Source organism: Rhinolophus sinicus, linkage group LG12 (assembly GCF_036562045.2).
Source record: "Rhinolophus sinicus isolate RSC01 linkage group LG12, ASM3656204v1, whole genome shotgun sequence".
NCBI lineage: Eukaryota > Metazoa > Chordata > Mammalia > Chiroptera > Rhinolophidae > Rhinolophus > Rhinolophus sinicus.
The window spans coordinates 62,289,893-62,308,512 of NC_133761.1; the positions used below are offsets into that span (position 1 = coordinate 62,289,893).

Sequence of the window (18,620 nt, forward strand, 5' to 3'; positions counted from 1 at the left end):
AAACAGGTATTGTAACAATACTTCTCAGGGAACATTATTCAAAGGTAAGGTTTTTGTTTTGAAAATGATTTGTACTTAGGAAATTTCTAGTAACTCACTAAATATCTCAGGGATTAGGATTTCTAAAACAGCTTTTATTCAGAACATATTTAGATTTACAGAAAAGTTATGAAGATAGGAAAAGTGTTTCTATACCCCACTATCAGTTTTTCCTGACTAACTCTTATGTTAGTATGGTACCTTTGTTGCGATTAATAACTATTATAACATTATTAACTCAAGTCTCTATTCAGAATCCTTAGTTTTTACCTAATGATTTTTGTTCATTACTGGTGGTACTGAGGCAAATTGAATAGTAGAAACGTGTTGCATGTGTTTTCCCCTATTTTCCTTCTTTTTAACCTATTCTAATATTAAATAATAACAACACACACACATACAGAAAACAATATTTGAATTCATTTAGTGGGTCATCACTCTACAATCCATTTCTTGCTCTTCTGCTTCACATATTTTCATTTCCTGGTGAAACAATGTGTTTGTGATTAGTGCACCTGATCTAATTTTTGCTATTTCAAAAGCAAATAATCACATATAATGCTAATAGATGAAAAAAATATATTAGAAGAGGCATTTATTAAACTGTTGATGATTTTGGCATAGAAGATAGTAGACTATCTGGTAAAGCCGTGTTGGGGACCGAGACCATAAAAATAAGTTATATCATAGACCTTACATAATTTATATGTAATTTATAAATAATCTTAGTACTTAGTAGAAGTGTTCTGGCCCGATTAAACAAGACAATATAACACACTAGTGTGTGGAGTTCTTCAAATCAGGACTATCATAGTAGAGTTTTCATTAAGTGTAACTGAGACATTTAACTCATTCAGTTCTTCCTCATAATAAATACAACACTTTTTAAACATTTTAATTTCTCTCACACATTCTACAACTGTAATGTTCATTTAAATGTCTTGAGTATATTTTTTCATTAGTCTTCATGTTTAAAAGTTTTCTTTTAAAAAAATATGCTTTTAGACAGAGGGTGCGAAAAAAAATGTAAGCACATTCTTAAGATAATATCTCTTAAAATGTGTATACATGTTTTTTGGCACCCCCAGTAGTTATTGAAGCTATGTATCATTATGTAAATATTAGGGAATCTGAAAAACAAGAAAATTGCCATGGCTAAATTATAGTTAAAAAAGCAAACGTGCTATTATCTTGGGTGTCTTTTATCTTAGTTCCCACAAAGTGGAAAAGGGGCATTCACTCCACGAAATAGCAAATATCAACCCGTGACTTTAAAAGATACATAAAATAATACTTAACAACAGAACAACTATTACAGTAATTGTGATTGTCCTTGAAAATTATTGTATGTTAAATATTCAATGTATTGCCTCTGTTGTTGGAAACCCTGGGAATTGAACTTGTTGTTACTCATTTTCTATGTTGGGTGAGGTGGATGGATCTCTAGGGAAAGGGCATGAGAATTTAGATTTGTAGACGTTTGAATCATCATTCACTATTAAATATTAAAAGATGAAGTGTCTCAGGTGAATGATGCTGAGTTCCAGCAGAGGGATCAGCCATATGCTGCTGATATAATGATCAGTGAACACTATTTAGAGGATTGAAGGATGATGTTTAAATTTAGACGATAAAATATCACTTATTTTATAGTGTTGATTCTTAGCAGTGTTGATTTCAAATTTACTATAGTATAAAAACATGCACTAGGTTAAAATAGTTAGACAAATAGGAATTATCTTTATATTCAGAACCACTTTTCCACATAATTCATTCGGTGAACCATGAGTTTGGAAGGACTTACAAAGTGTGCTGGGTTGAACCTTTGATTTTAGGCTTGTCAATAAGTATATATCAAAGGTTCAAAAAAGAGAATTGAGTATGGATGGTTTTTGCCTTCTAGGAATCTACAATCTAATAGATATATAAAAATTAAGTAGAGTAAAATGTCAATTTTTTTTTTTTTTTTTAGCATTGTTTGTCTTGTTGCAATTGGGTGTAAAACAGAATGGTCCATTTTACTCCTGGGGAGATGAGTAGTAAATTCTCATATGAGATAATTGTTCCTCTGACTCATGAGTGAGAATCATTATCATTTTCTTTTTTAGAAGGCAATCAAGGGTGAATAAATGAAAAACGTTGCTGGCAGAGGCAGAGTGTTGAATAAGAAAGAGTCTGGAGGCATGAAAGAGCATGCCACCTTTGCACTGAAAGCACCTTTATAAAGGTAGATTATAGTTTGGCATGAAATAAACAATTGGGAAGAGGAGGATAAGAAACAGCCAAGGATTGGATTAAGGAAGGAATTACATGCCAACTAAAGCGTTAGTTCCTTATTCTGTAAAGATATGTGTGGCATTTCCATTTGAAAAGCTTTATAATTTAAAAGTTCATTTTGGTGACTTGAGGGAGAATGGACTGGAAAAATATCCACGGAAATTAAAGGAAGAAGATGAATGTGGATTTCCATTAATAGAGTAGACAGAGCAATTTGAGCAATTTTGGGGTGTGGGGGGAGAACATCTCTTTAAGAAACACTTAAAACTGACAAAATAAACAACTATCCACCTATGCTTTTCAGCACAGCTAACAGGTAAAACAGCAAGAGAAATGGTCAGACCCCCAAGTAAAGCAGAAACTGAAGAGCGGGGGCTGCTATCAACCTTGGGATAGTGGAGGGGGTGTTGCAGGAGGGTGACCAGCTGGAGTCCTGCTAACCGATTAGTTAGTTCAGGTTTTGACCACTGTGTGGGAACACTGGGGAGACCTTAGCAATATTTAAATAAAGAATAAAGATGATAAACATACATTAAAAAATTTATAAAATGCAGATAATGAAGATGAATCAAGATGGCAGGTTAGTCTCCCACGTAACAAAAGTCACTTCCTAGGTGAGGCTGCTCTGGCCGAACAGTAGCCACTGGCTGCGTGTGACTACTGAGCCCTAGAAAAGTGGCTGGTCCCACTGAGATGGAGGTACAGGCAGAATTGTGACCAGATTTCCAAGACTTGGAACCAAAAATTAAAACTTCCCATTGGTAATGTTTCTTATTGATCACATTTGAAATTGTAGTATCTTAGATATATCAGTTTAGTTAAAAGGTGTTAAAACGTATTTCTTCTTCCACTTTCTGAAAAAAAAAAAATGACTGCAAGGAAATTTTAAATTACCTAGATGGCTTAATGTGTGGCTTAATTACCTTTCTACTGGACAGCTCTGTCCTAGGAAATAACCTTTTAACACTCGGGCTCTCCCCAGCTAGCAATCATGTTATTTTTTTGTTGATAGCGTTAACTCTCTAAGCCACTAGAATTTAATTTATTTCTGATTTTGCTTTAAAGGCATAAACTTGATTATTGAGTCTCCTGTTCCAAGTAGAAAATCAAATGTTCCAGCCTGTATGAACCACTTTTGAACCCTTGCAGGACGGTTTTATGCCCATAATAATGCCGGTTGGAGGGGAGCGTCCAGTTAGAAACCTGGGGCCTGGTTGTTATCTTACCTCGAAATCCTTGTGTTCATTGTGGCCTCAGAACAGTGCTTGACTCATGGAAAGTCCTGCATAGATATTTCATTAATCAAGTATTATGTAGCACAGTTATTATGTGATAGTTCTATTGAATAATCATCGAATGCAATAGTACTTCAGTCATTAAATGGTTAGTCTGATCTCCACACATGAGACAATTTAAAGTGTGGCATCTTTGCTTCAGATTGAATTTCATTTCTATGTAGCAATTTACCACACTTGGCTGCATGTCCTCAATATCAAATGATTTGACATGGATATTCTAATTCCTAAGCCATTCATAGTTCATTAAAATAGCTATTGTTGGCCTTCATGAAAAAGAAATGGAGATGTTTGTAAGAACTTCAGCTAACTGCGATGATTTACCAAATACTGGATTATTAAGTGGTGATTGAATTATAATTTATATTTCTATCTCTAGGAAAGCCTGGAGATAGAAATATAATCTGATCACGTAGATGGAGGAAAGTGGAATGTCATCAGCAGTGGAATAGTAGATACTGAGTGGACATGGTAAATGCAAGCCCTCAGGTTTTAAAAATCCAGCTGACTGCCTAAGAATACCACACGCTTAGTATCTGTGACTGTGGTTTCAAATTATAAATACCGTTCTTCTGACCAGAGGGAAATGCAATTTTGCTAAAGGATTATTATTCTAATGAAATGATCCAGGCACCAAATCAGAATGAGATTGTTATCAGTTTTCTCTAAGCTTGATTTATTTCATATGCCTTTTTCAATGGCCATGTTGATTTGGGAGACCTATGTGTATCATCTTAAAATCTATGCCAAGTTTATTATTTAAAAGTTGTATTTTCTATGTTTTCAAAAGTTTCAACTTTTCTTCCAGTTGAAGTCCTATCTTTTATAATTCCCACTTTAGCAAACATATATAGTTTTCACATTATTTCAAAGTTTTTCTTCAAATTAATACATTTTTGGTCTGCTCAAAGTGAACGGATCTTTAATACCCTCTATAAGAAAAGAAAGAGGTTATACCAAAACCCAAATCCAAACTCAAAACCCATGTATGATTAGAGGGCAGTGCATGGTCCCAGTTCCTTCCAAAATATTTCTATTTTGACAAGAAGCACAAAAAAAGGGAGAGAGAACATAAATTTTCTTGCATTATGTAAATGCAGTTAGAGACGACCATCAACTATTTCAGCATTTTATTTTTAGCTGACATGATCATTTGCATACTGATTTAACTTGCAAAAAATCAGCTTGAGATTCCTGTGATAGAAAAGAAAGTCAAAGTATGATAGTCAGCAAAATAGTAGAGTAGTAAGATGTTCCTAGAGAAAATTTCTTCTCAATAAATTTTTGACTTGCAGAATTTCAAGTTTCACTCAATTTACTAAGTTCAGTTAATTCTTAATTAAGAAACCTGAATTAGGGCTATCAGAAGAGAAATCAAATACCCTTTTAAAATATGATTTTACATATACACCTCTCAACCTTTGGCTCTGAATAAGATTTTGAGAGTAAAGTGTTTTTGTTTCTTTTTCTTTTTTTTAAATTCTCCAATTGCTAAAGCAATAATGAGTGAAAATATTTGCCTATAAGACCAATTCAGGAAAAGTGAAATATTTATGGGCTGCATTTTTTTCCCCCATACTTTGACAAACACATGTTGTATTAAACTTGACTATATTGTGTATTGGTTATTTGACACTGCTTAATAGCTGGCAATATATGAGAAATAGAAACATAAAAATATGTGCTGATAGCGTTAACTCTCTAAGCCACTAGAATTAAATTTATTTCTGATTTTGCTTTAAAGGCATAAACTTGATTATTGAGTCTCCTGTTCCAAGTAGAAAATCAAATGTTCCAGCCTGTATGAACCACTTTTGAACCCTTGCAGGACGGTTTTATGCCCATAATAATGCCGGTTGGAGGGGAGCGTCCAGTTAGAAACCTGGGGCCTGGTCGTTATCTTACCTCCAAATCCTTGTGTTCATTGTGGCCTCAGCACAGTGCTTGACTCATGGAAAGTCCTGCATAGATATTTCATTAATCAAGTATTATGTAGTACAGTCATTATGTGATAGTTCTATTGAATAATCATCAAATGCAATAGTACTTCAGTCATTAAATGGTTAGTCTGATCTCCACACATGAGACAATTTAAAGTGTGGCATCTTTGCTTCAGATTGAATTTCATTTCTATGTAGCAATTTACCACACTTGGCTGCATGTCCTCAATATCAAATGATTTGACATGGATATTCTAATTCCTAAGCCATTCATAGTTCATTAAAATAGCTATTGTTGGCCTTCATGAAAAAGAAATGGAGATGTTTGTAAGAACTTCAGCTAACTGCGATGATTTACCAAATACTGGATTATTAAGTGGTGATTGAATTATAATTTATATTTCTATCTCTAGGAAAGCCTGGAGATAGAAATATAATCTGATCACGTAGATGGAGGAAAGTGGAATGTCATCAGCAGTGGAATAGTAGATAGTGAGTGGACATGGTAAATGCAAGCCCTCAGGTTTTAAAAATCCAGCTGACTGCCTAAGAATACCACACGCTTAGTATCTGTGACGGTGGTTTCAAATTATAAATACCGTTCTTCTGACCAGAGGGAAATGCAATTTTGCTAAAGGATTATTATTCTAATGAAATGATCCAGGCACCAAATCAGAATGAGATTGTTATCAGTTTTCTCTAAGCTTGATTTATTTCACATGCCTTTTTCAATGGCCATGTTGATTTGGGAGACCTATGTGTATCATCTTAAAATCTATGCCAAGTTTATTATTTAAAAGTTGTATTTTCTATGTTTTCAAAAGTTTCAACTTTTCTTCCAGTTGAATTCCTATCTTTTATAATTCCCACTTTAGCAAACATATATAGTTTTCACATTATTTCAAAGTTTTTCTTCAAATTAATACATTTTTGGTCTGCTCAAAGTGAACGGATCTTTAATACCCTCTATAAGAAAAGAAAGAGGTTATACCAAAACCCAAATCCAAACTCAAAACCCATGTATGATTAGAGGGCAGTGCATGGTCCCAGTTCCTTCCAAAATATTTCTATTTTGACAAGAAGCACAAAAAAAGGGAGAGAGAACATAAATTTTCTTGCATTATGTAAATGCAGTTAGAGACGACCATCAACTATTTCAGCATTTTATTTTTAGCTGACATGATCATTTGCATACTGATTTAACTTGCAAAAAATCAGCTTGAGATTCCTGTGATAGAAAAGAAAGTCAAAGTATGATAGTCAGCAAAATAGTAGAGTAGTAAGATGTTCCTAGAGAAAATTTCTTCTCAATAAATTTTTGACTTGCAGAATTTCAAGTTTCACTCAATTTACTAAGTTCAGTTAATTCTTAATTAAGAAACCTGAATTAGGGCTATCAGAAGAGAAATCAAATACCCTTTTAAAATATGATTTTACATATACACCTCTCAACCTTTGGCTCTGAATAAGATTTTGAGAGTAAAGTGTTTTTGTTTCTTTTTCTTTTTTTTTAAATTCTCCAATTGCTAAAGCAATAATGAGTGAAAATATTTGCCTATAAGACCAATTCAGGAAAAGTGAAATATTTATGGGCTGCATTTTTTTCCCCCATACTTTGACAAACACATGTTGTATTAAACTTGACTATATTGTGTATTGGTTATTTGACACTGCTTAATAGCTGGCAATATATGAGAAATAGAAACATAAAAATATGTGCTGATTGTGTTTCTTGGTTATACCAATTATATTGTGTTCATATTATTGTAGACGCAACATTCAGAGAAGGACATTCGTATACTTCTGTATTTTCAGGGAGAAAACAGACTCAGTTAGGAAGGATGCACTGACAGTGCTTCCAAAGACAGCTGGAACGAAGATGATTTGGTCCTGCTCAATGGCACTTTTGTGCCAACACACGCCAGGCACGAGAAGTCCCAGGATAAAGTCCTAGGTAGGTACTTCCTCACCTGTGTCTGTAGGATCTTCTCTCATAAGTCAGCCAGGGGAAAGTGTGCTGAGCAATGACGAATGGACACGGCTGACCCTTTCCTTAAGTTCCGGGAACGACAGCCCTTCAGAGGCCATTGGTGAGCATGCGTGTTGCTCCGGTGGATTCTGGCCTCTAAGACCCTTCCGGAAAAAGTTCTAGTGGTAATTCTGACTTATGCAGCAAACATCTTTGGAATTGTGTTGTCTATATTTGATAAGCTTTATCACTCTGTGGATGACTGATTGTGGATGGTAAATTCCAGCTTTTTGCAGTTGTTCAGGTATACTGTGAGGGTTATGTGTTTGATGATGACTGAGACCTCAATTTCATTAGTGATTCTTGCTTCACCATGTAGTGAGATTAAATGGAGAACTAGGATGGCTCATTTAAACTCAGTGATGCACTGAAAAGAGGACAGGTACATTCCAGAAAAGTCTGCGTTGAAATCTTTGTTTTCAACTTCTTGGTTTGTGATCTCGGGGAATGTGAAAAACTGCTCTGAGCCTCTGTTTTACACCAAGAAAATGGAAATAATAATTCATAACCTGGTGGTGGTGTCAGAATTGAATGAAGAGAATATCTGCTTTGATCCTACTGTGTTTCCCCAAAAATAAGACCGAGACAGACCATCATCGCTAATGTGTCTTTTGGAGCAAAAATAAGACCCAGTATTATTATTAATTATATTATTGTATTATGTTATGTTATGTTATATTATATTATATTAATTATATTATATTAATTATATATTATATTATATTATTATATTATTATTATATTATGACCGGGTCTTATAGGGAAATAAGACTGGGTCTTATATTAATTTTTGCTCCAAGAGATGCAGTAGAGCTGATGGTCCGGCTAGGTCTTAGTTTCAGGAAACACGGTAGAACGATGGTGTATATACAGAGTGCCAAAAATGTGTATACACATTTTAAGAAAGGAAAAAACTGTGTTCAAATTGCAATACTCATTACATGCCTATAACACAAGATGAACACAAGATCATGTGTGTACAATTTTTGGCACTCCCACTATTTTCTGCTGAATTACCTACAAACTACCTAGATAGTAGAAGAACAATGCATTGGTCTGGTGGATTGAATACGTATTTCTTATCTGAACTGTCTACTAGTTCTTAAAATGCTTTGGACATGCAAACGAACAGCTGAAAAATCCAGAATATCTGTGTAAAGCTTTTGTCATCAGGTGTATTCTTTTTATTCTTGTCATGAGTTCCTTTCTCTGTGCCCTGAGAAATGAGTTCATGACCTCGGCAGGAAAACTGGGCTTGACAGTGCGTTGGTTTAAATGATGTGAAATGTTTATGAAATATTTAGATAAGAGCTGAGTGATAACGTCACCACACTTTGCAGAAACATTCATATATTGAAACAAAAATTCAACTTAAATTCAAAGGAAAAAATAGCACTAATAATATATCTAATGGTACACCATGGATGATATGGGGATTGAGCTTAAATTTCAAACCAAGACATGAAACTACACTTCGTTTGTATTGAAAGATTTTGCTCTTCAAAATATATTTTAGTAATGGTAGTTTCTCTGACAGGACAAAAAAAAGAAAAGGTCTGTTTACACTTGAATTAGTTATTTGATCCATTTGATCCTTTTTTACCAACGCATTACAATTTATGAATTCTAGAAATGTTATGTTATTGAAATTGGTAAAGTGCTGGAATAACTTGTTTTCACTTATTAGATTGTAGAGAGAATGCAAGTTGCTAAGGAACGAGGGTTTACTTCCTCTGATGTGCTTCTAATCATGCCGACTTTCCTGTAGGTTTGCCCAAATGTTCTGATATTTACTTGGGAGATAGTTTCTCTGTTTCTTTTAATAACGATGGTATTTTTAGGAATGGTTTATAGGCATAGGTAATGAACATACCCACCTCCACTCTGCTGTTAACCATAAAAATATAACTGGTTACTAAGTACTCTACCAGGTTGGGTTTTCCCTGAAGGCTATTGAAAGGGACCTTCAAATGTTTCCATTTAAAAAAATCCTGGTGAATTTTCCCCAGGTTCTAACAAGCTGTATCAAAATAGAACTCATTTCATGGAAAAAAGGAATCCCACAGCACTTCTTTTTAATAACTGTTCAGCTACAAAATTTTATTGGTATCTCTTTATGTTCCCGCTAGCGGATGTAATGCACAAAAGCATTGCCACGGAACATATAAAATTACAAATGAAATTTATTGTAAAAAGTAGAATGTCTTCTAGACTGGTGTCAGTATTTATTTCATTCATAAACCAATACTGCAGTATAATATATTCATTGTCAGCAAGTTCATGTGTGTAAATTGCCATCCAATGTTATTGACGGGTATAAGACAGATATTGAAAAGACAATTGAAATTCACTCTTCCAGACATAAACGGTTCCACAAAAGCACTGTAAAAACGCCTCCGGGATTTTGGGTTGTGCTTGACGTGAATGGTTAACTACATAATTTGGTCGTGTCGTAATCCACTGTGTTTGGCAGTTTGGCGTTGAAAGCCTGCAGCGCGGCCTGGATCCGCACCACCTCGCTGGTCGCCAGCTTGAGTCTGTGGCGCAACAAGCACGAGAAGAGGTCGAGGCGGCGCGGACCAGGCGGGGACAGCTTATTTACACGGTCCCTGACCTCCAGCAGCTGCAGAAGGGCCGAGTCCTGGGATCCCTGAGTGTAGGGGTAGTCCAGCTGCAGGATCAGGTCGCGGATGGCCTCGGGGTCGAAGTGCATGCTGTAGCCGAACACTTGGATGTGGTTGATTTTCATGTAGCCCAGGTTGCGGGAGGGGTCCATGAACTCCAGGGGCTCGTAGTAGACGCTCTCGTTGCCGTGGGGCCCGCTGGCCCTGACGCGACTCCGCAGGTAGATGTGCACGGTCTCGAAGAACGTCTTCCACTTGTTGCCCAGCGTCAGGGACCAGTTGTAACACTGCAGCGGCAGGTCCAGCCGAGTCCGCTCCCAGTCGGGGAAGCCGCTCTCGCCGACCGGCATGAACCAGCTCTCGGAGTGGCTGCCCCCGAAGGGGTTCACGTACACGGCCAGCGCGGGCTCCAGGGTGCTGTTTTTCGTTAAGCAAATCTGCAGAGACAGGCCCAGGATCATGTGCACCAGGCTGGACTTGTACTTGTTACTCTTCAGGGTGAGGAGCATCCGCTTCCGCCACGACGGGTCGAACCAGCTGTTGAGCCGCATGTCGTTGCTGATGAAAATGGCGTGGACCTCTATGCGCCGGTCCGTCTTCTGCAGCAGGTACTTCATCTCCAGGTCCTGCAGGTCGGTCTCGAAGCCGATGTAGTGATCCGTAGACTCGGCCACCTCGGGCTTGCAGAGCCCCTGACTCAGCATGTAGCCCGCGTTGCACGTGCCGCAGCGCGTGCGGTTGTCGGGCGCGCAGGTGAGGCAGGCGGCCGCGTCGCCCACGGTGCAGGGCAGGGGCGCCGTGCACGCCACCTGGTCGTTGGGGCACGTGCACGAGTGCGTCTCCTCCGAAAAGCTGCCCAGCAGGCCGTTCTCATTGCAGTAGAGAAAGGACTGGATGCGTGTGAGCCAGTAGGTTGAGGTTCTAGAAAAACAGAACAAAAGGAATTTGTATTAATGCCAGGCCATTTTGGGGGGCCCTGCAGTGAAGTTAACCTTACGTCTGAAAGCTCCACTGTCATTTCTGTAGGTCATCTCCTGTCAGTTACTTTGCTGAGGTAAACGATCCATATCGTTTATGCTGAAAATGGCTTTAGAAACACATATCTATGTAATGTACTTTTTTTCCCCTTCATCACTGCACAATTCATCATCTATTAGGCGTAGATATACTTGATTTGCACTGCAATACTGCATGGAATTCCATCAGAAGAGATGGCATGTCATCTCACTAGTGTACTTGGAAGCTGTAAATATACAGAGGGTGCTGACAAAATGTATATGCATTTTAAGAAAGGAAAACTGTATTAAAATTATAGTATTCAATATAGACCGATAACAAGATAAATACAAGTCACGTTTGACTTCTGAAATTACAGGAGGTGCTCAAAGTGGTTACCATCAGCGTGATATTAATAGTTGGTTTTTTTTTTTTTCCTTTCTTAAAATGTGTATATATTTTTTTGGCACCTTCTGAAGTTAGGTCAGTTGTTTTGAAATAACATCCAACAAGAAACAAAAGTGGTCTTGTCATAAAAAATCTAGAAGAGAATTAGAGCATATAAACGGCAATGTTCATTCATTCACCCTTCGGTTCATAGAGCACTAATGCTGCAGGAAGCCTAAATAGAAAATAAAATAAAAATGAAAGAAAAGTAAACAACTCTAAATTGTCAATCAATGTATTTAAATCCTAGGATTTTATCAACATTGAAAGAACAAGCACCCACTGAGAAGGAAAACATGAAAACATGTTTGATTTTATTCTTACAGGTTGCTCAAGGAAATTGTTCAAAATACCTTGTTAAAACCAACTACAAGTTCTTTTAATAAGGGTTAAGTGTATTAGTTTCCTATGTTTGATTTGGATCAGTAGTTTTTAATAGCCAGAAATCAGGCTAATCGTAATGCAAATGTAAGTTCTGACTTTATTCACGTTTTCCCACATTATTCAAACTCTTCTTGGTGTGTTTAAAAATGTCGGTAAAATACCAAAGGAAAAGTGTGTGCCTGTGCATTCAGGTAATTGTTTTTGTTTGTTTGTTTTTATTGGGGAAGTGGAACAAGCCTTTATTGGGGAACAGTGTGTACTTCCAGGACTTTTTTCCAAGTCAAGTTGTTGTCCTTTCAATCGTAGTTGTGGAGGGTGCAGTTCAGCTCCAGGTCCAGTTGCTGTTGTTAGTTGCAGGGGGCACAGCCCACCATCCCTTGCAGGAGTGGAGGAGTCAAACCAGCAACCTTGTGGCTGAGAGCCTGTGCTCCAACCAACTGAGCCATCTGGCACTGGCCCATGTGGGAATCGAACCGGCAGCCTTCGCTGTTAGGAGCATGGAGCTCCAACCACCTGAGCCACCGGGCTGGCCTGCTGATTTGTTTTTGAAAACCTCTGAACCTATTTTCCGACTTAAATATTAATTCTATCTAACTTACTTGACACTCTAATGCCTGGAAATTTGAAGGTCGTCATCACAACACAATGCTTCCTGGCAGTATCAAGATGTATCAACATAATTTTCTTCTTTTAATTTTTCAGAGCCTTGCACATTATCTTCTGTTGAAATGGAAAATAATAATTTACTGTTGAAATGGGATTTTGACAACAGACCATATATTTTCCATGGCGACTATATTGAATTTCTTTGTAGGAGAGATACTTATGTGGCTCAGTTATCTACTATTGGATCTGAACTTAGAGTGCGATGTGACAGAGGGCAGATAACATATCCAAGATGTATTGAAAGACAAAGGTGAGACGAGGCCTGTGTCTTAAAACTATTTTTTGATTGTTTTTTAGTCATATTGTTAGTCAACAGTCATGTTGTAAATTTCAGAAATATTGGGTCCTACATTTCTACTTTATGATCATTATAAAGGAAAAAAGTAATAATTTTCTTTTTCTTTTTTTTCCTTTTTTTTTTTTTTTTTTTTTAACTAACAAAGCTCCTACAAGTATTAACTAATTGAGAAAACTTTCTGAGTTATCCAAACTGAAAGCATTGTGTCTTATTTGATATTTGCAACACTTTGGCAATTAGGTAAATAAATCAGTTTATATGTGCAATATTTAAATGTGAAAAAATTACCTATGTTTTCAGAGGTAGAAAAAGTCACATTTTCTTCCATTTCCCAGTATAGGTTCATGTATAGATACTAAAGGTTGGAAACACAGTTGTATAAATCTTTCAGCTGATAGGAGAACATGCAAATAACAATGATTAAAATTATGGTCTTTATTATAACACAGTTCTCTGTAAAATTTGGACTCCTTATTGTAGTGTTTCCTCATATGACAAACATATTTTCTACTTGTTGAAGAATGGAAAATGATTTTTTTTTTTTTTTTTCAGAAAAACAGTAAAATAATACCACAAAATGATGGGTATAAAACTTTTATATTTGATTTTTAACTGTGGTAAAAATCAGAATAGAAAACTTTCATATGCCATTTAAATGTTTTAGTGTATCTTTGATTTGTAGTTCCTAAAACAAAAGAAATAAATAACTTAGAAAAATTGTAAAAAAAAGTGTTTATGTAGTAAATGACATTGCGTTTATAAAAGGGACTTCTGGTATAATTTTACAAGTGTGTTTTCATGCTTTTAGAAGTTCCTAGTTAAACCAATGACTAATTACATGAAATATCAAAGGACTGAGGCTAATAAATACTTGACCAGAAGTGATGCTTATTTTGAAAATCTCTCTCTTTTTCTCTTACCCCTCTCAGCCTTTCTTACCAAGGATGCTGTCTTATCCAGAACCCGCGAGGACATAAAATGAATGGCAGAAAGAAGATTCATATTTCAACACAAAATCCTTTATGAAATGTAGTTTTTAGGAGAAAAGTGTTGAATTAAAAACTTACAAGTTTTCACTTGCTTGAACCTAAATTGTTTATAATGAATATTTTCTGTATCTGTAAATAAAAGGCAGAACATATCCTATCATTTCTAGTTTGGATGATTTCACATGTAATCTATCAGTAAATAAAAGCCAGAACATATCCTTTCATTTCTATTTTGGATTATTTCACATATAAATTGTATTCTTCAGTTTCTTCATTTCTTCATTTCATTATCTGTAAATAAAAGCCAGAACATATCCTTTCATTTCTATTTTGGATTATTTCACATATAAATTGTATTCTTCAATGTCTTCATGTCTTCATTTCATTATCTGTAAATAAAAGCCAGAACATACCATTTCATGTCTTCATTTCTAGCTTTCATTTCTAGCTTCATTTCTAGGTTCGTTTAATTTCTAGCTTTTATTTCTAGTTTCATTTCTTCGTTTCTTTCCTTTCTAGTTTCATTTCTAGGTTCGTTTCATTTCTAGTTTCATTTCTAGCTTCGTTTCATTTCTATTTCTAAGTTCGTTTCATTTCATTTCTAGTTTCATTTCTAGGCTCTAGTTTCATTTCTAGCTTCGTTTCATTTCTATTTAAGTTCGTTTCAGTTCGAGTTTCATTTCTAGCTTTTATTTCTAGGTTCGTTTCATTTCTAGCTTCGTTTCTAGCTTTTATTTCCAGGTTTGTTTCATTTCTAGTTTCATTTCTAGATATCTAGCTTTAATTTCTAGCTTCATTTCTAGTTTTCTTCTAGGTTTGTTTCATTTCTAGCTTTCACTTTCATTTCGAGTTTCATTTCTAGCTTGTTTCATTTCTAGTTTCGTTTCACTTCTAGCTTTCATTTTCTAGGTTTGTGTCTAGCTTTCTGGTTTGTTTCATTTGTAGTTGTTTCATTTCTAGCTGCATTTCATTTGTAGTTTCATTTCTAGCTTCATTTGTTCGTCTCATTTCTAGGTTCGTTTCTTGCATTTGTTCTTTCAATCTTAATTACAATCTTAACTGTGGGGGGATACATTTCCAAGTCCAAGTCCCGTCGCTGTTAGTTTCATCAGGGCCCACTAAGATGGGGAACCAGAGGGGACGGAGCTGGGGAGCCACCCAGGAGCCCAGTAGCTGGGCTGCCCGGGAGCTCCTGGGCAGCTCAGCTAAGGAAGGTGCCGTGTTCAATTTTAGTCGCAGGGGGCACACAATACCCCCCTGCTGGATTGAACCCGGCATCCTTGGGGTTAGAGCCCGTGCTCTAACCACTTGAGCCACTGGGGGCGCGGCACACAAACCAGCCCCTGCGGGAGTTGAACCGGCAACCTTATGGTTGAGAGCCCGTGCTCTAACCAACTGAGCCACCCAGCCGCTCGGAAGCTCACAGCTCAAAGTGCGGTGTTCAATCTTAGATGCAGGGGGGCGGGGTACAAAAACCACCACGCACAAAAGCCACATCCTGTGGGAGTTGAACTGAACCGGCAATGTTGTGAGTTGAACCAGCAACCTTGTGATTGAGAGCCCACACTCTAAGCAACTGAGCCACCCGGCCACTCAGAAACTCCCAGCTCAAAGTGCTGAGTTCAACCTTAGTCGCAGGGGGCGTGGCACAAAAAACATTCCCTGTTGGGAGTTGAACCCAAAACCTTGTGGTTGAGAGCCCGCGCTCTAGCCAACTGAGCAACCCAGGAGCTCAGCAACAGTTCACCTCAAAGTGCTGTATTCAATATTCAATCTTAGTTGCAGCCCAATGAGCCCTCCGACCACCTGAGAGTCAGTACCAGCAGCTCAGCTGCAGCTCGTCTTAATTCTAGTTGGGGAGGGCGCAGCTCACTGCCCTTTGTGGAAAGCAAACCGGCAGCCCTGTTGCCCATAGCTTGGGCTCTCACCAACTGAACCACTCGTCCGCCCCTCCATTATTTTTAATTCAATCTTTCCATCAATATTAAAAAATAACAAACATACTAGAGATAAGAAATCTACATTATATTAGAGGATTCACTTTTTGGAAGTCACTGATTGAAATGAGATGCTATAGCAATTTTTAAAAAGAGGGGAAGAGAAGAATATTTTGCAACTTCTGCTTCTGTACTGTCAGAACCCAGAAGTAGCAAGAGAGTTAAAACTGAAAATGTTATTTTTTTTTTTTTAAAGCTTGAACATGGTACCTTGAGCTGACCTACCGTTGAGCTCCTGGGTGGCTCAGTTGGTTGGAGCGCGTGCTCTCAACCACAAGGTTGCCGGTTCGGCTCCCGTAAGGGATGGTGGGCTGTGCCCTCTGCATCTAACAATGGCAACTAGACCTGGTGCTGAGCTGCGCCCTCCACAACTAAGGTTGAAAGGACAACAACTCGACTTGGAAAAGTCCTGGAAGTACACACTGTTCCCCAATAAAGTCCTGTACCTCTTCCCCAATAAAAACATTTTTTTTTTTTTTTTTTTTTTTTTTTAAAGGAAGGAAAGAAAAGGGCATCAAATATATGGTGATGGAAGGAGAACTGACTCTAGGTGGTTAAATCAATGTGATATATTGATGATGTATCATAGAAATATACACTTGAAATCTATGTAATTTAACTAACCATTGTCACCCTAACAAATGTAATTTAAAAAATTATATATGTATATGTGTGTATGTGTGTGTGTGTGTATATACACACACACACACACACACACACACACACACATAAAGAAGGATAGACTGAAACAAACAAGGCTTTGTATATGCTGAGTACTGGTAAAATACAGATATTAATCTGTGTAAATAATCAATAAAAACAATTTATTAAGGTACTCAGAACTGTACAGTAATATATAGATCCCTGCCCCTCCTCCCCTTACAATTTAACTAAGCTCTCCAGTTTCCCCAAACTAATTAATTAAATAAGCCCTTTCTTCATACTTACAACATTTACTTAGTTTTCTTTCATAGTGCTTTTTTCCACTTAAAATATATTATCGTGTACTTACTTGTTTATACTCCATTTCTCCCATTAAATATAGCATCCAGCTTGTCAGAATCCTGTATGTTTTGTTTATAGTTATAGATCCAGTGCCTAGTAGAATGCCCAGAGATCACAGCCCTTTAATATTTACTGAATGTTGAATTAAATGAATACATGAATTAAAGGAACATTTAATCAATAATTGTGTAAGTGAAATTTAAAGTCCTAAACTACACATTTACAACAGTTGTGAAGACCTAACTCCCAACTTCCTTTCTCTCTCCCTCCTTCCCCCTTTCTCTCCCTCTTTCTTTCCGCAGTTCTATTTATGTCTACCTAATATAAAAAATATAAAATATATATAATATCTGGATTGAAAATCACATTTTCTTCCCTGAAACTGAAGCATACATTCCCTGAGCCAATTCATTTCTAATCATGTTTTCAAATCATAAAGAGACAGAAACAATGAAATAAATCGACCTAAGGCGAAAGGCAGATCTCACAAAACTAGGGTGCTACATAGAAAGCATCATTTGGACACTTCACAAAAGCAATGGCTTTTCCAGCTTTTAGTATTTTCCCATCCTTTTCACGTCCCTGCAGATGCCTTTCTGAAGGAATGTGTTTTGGCTTCGTGCATTTCAGCTCGCCATGGATGAATGTTGCTAACCATGCTCTTTCAAAGCCCTGTCCCCTGGGACGGAAGAGCTAGAACGTGGATTTCCTCCCTGGCTGCTGCTTGGTCTTCCTTCCCTGCTGCCTTTGTACCTGTCAACTATTTTACTGTATTTCTCATGGAGGGAATAGATTTTTCAAGAAAAAAGAAATTCAAAAATCGTCCTTTACTCCTGGTAAACTCTTTGGCGAAGGCAGCAAAGTAGAAGATGGGGTACATTTCCCAATGGTCTACAGATTTTTCCTTTATCCAAAAGATCATGAAGTTTTTTTAAATTATATTTTAAAACTTTAAAAAAGAAATATCTTCAATCTCTTTTTGGGAGCCAAATCATCAACTTTGAGTCTAGTTTTAGTTATCTCATAAAATATAGGTTGTTGAAAAATAAAAGTACAATTGCAGGAAAAGCACTTAAAAAGTGCCTATGCACAACATAAGTGGGAAATAAAAGTAAATGCTTATTCCTACTATCGTTATTACTACTGTTATCCTTTAAAGTAATATCATTGTATACAGTTTATTATACATGCTTTCTCCTCCACAAAATTGAAAATTTCATTTTATCTTCAACAATTCCTGCATGACATGCATATTACACTGTACATCTACATTTCACCTTTATCAAAATACATGTAGTTACCGATAGCACTATCAAGACTACATCTAAAAGTACACATCTGGGCTCTTAGTGATTCTTTTGAAACTCCAAAATCAGCTAAAATAATATCACTAAAATCCAGGTCCTATTTTCTGATGTGTAACAGTTTACATTGAGGTATTAGAACATATGTTAATACAAAAACAATTACCTCTTCTCTTGGTTAAATCCCCTATGAGCACTAATAATCTGATTTCAATGGTCCCTTATTCCATCCAACCTTCTAATCTTTTATTGCTCCCCAAATCTGTGTAATGTGGCCCTGCATTTTAAAATCTAAACAATATAATTTCAGTATCCTTTCGAAGTTGAATT

At 36.7% G+C, this 18,620-nt stretch overlaps 1 protein-coding gene across 9 annotated transcripts in view; it reads right to left on the minus strand.

The window, feature by feature from the left end:
- Positions 1 to 9,745: 9,745 nt before the first annotated feature.
- Positions 9,746 to 18,620, minus strand: part of BRINP3 (BMP/retinoic acid inducible neural specific 3) — a 260,256-nt gene continuing 251,381 nt past the window's right edge. For all 9 annotated transcript variants that reach the window (XM_074317037.1, XM_074317036.1, XM_074317038.1 and 6 more), the window contains one exon: positions 9,746 to 11,125. In XM_074317037.1, coding sequence (XP_074173138.1) covers positions 10,009 to 11,125 — 1,117 coding nt within the window. In that variant the 3' untranslated portion in view covers positions 9,746 to 10,008. The remainder of the gene's footprint in view (positions 11,126 to 18,620) is intronic.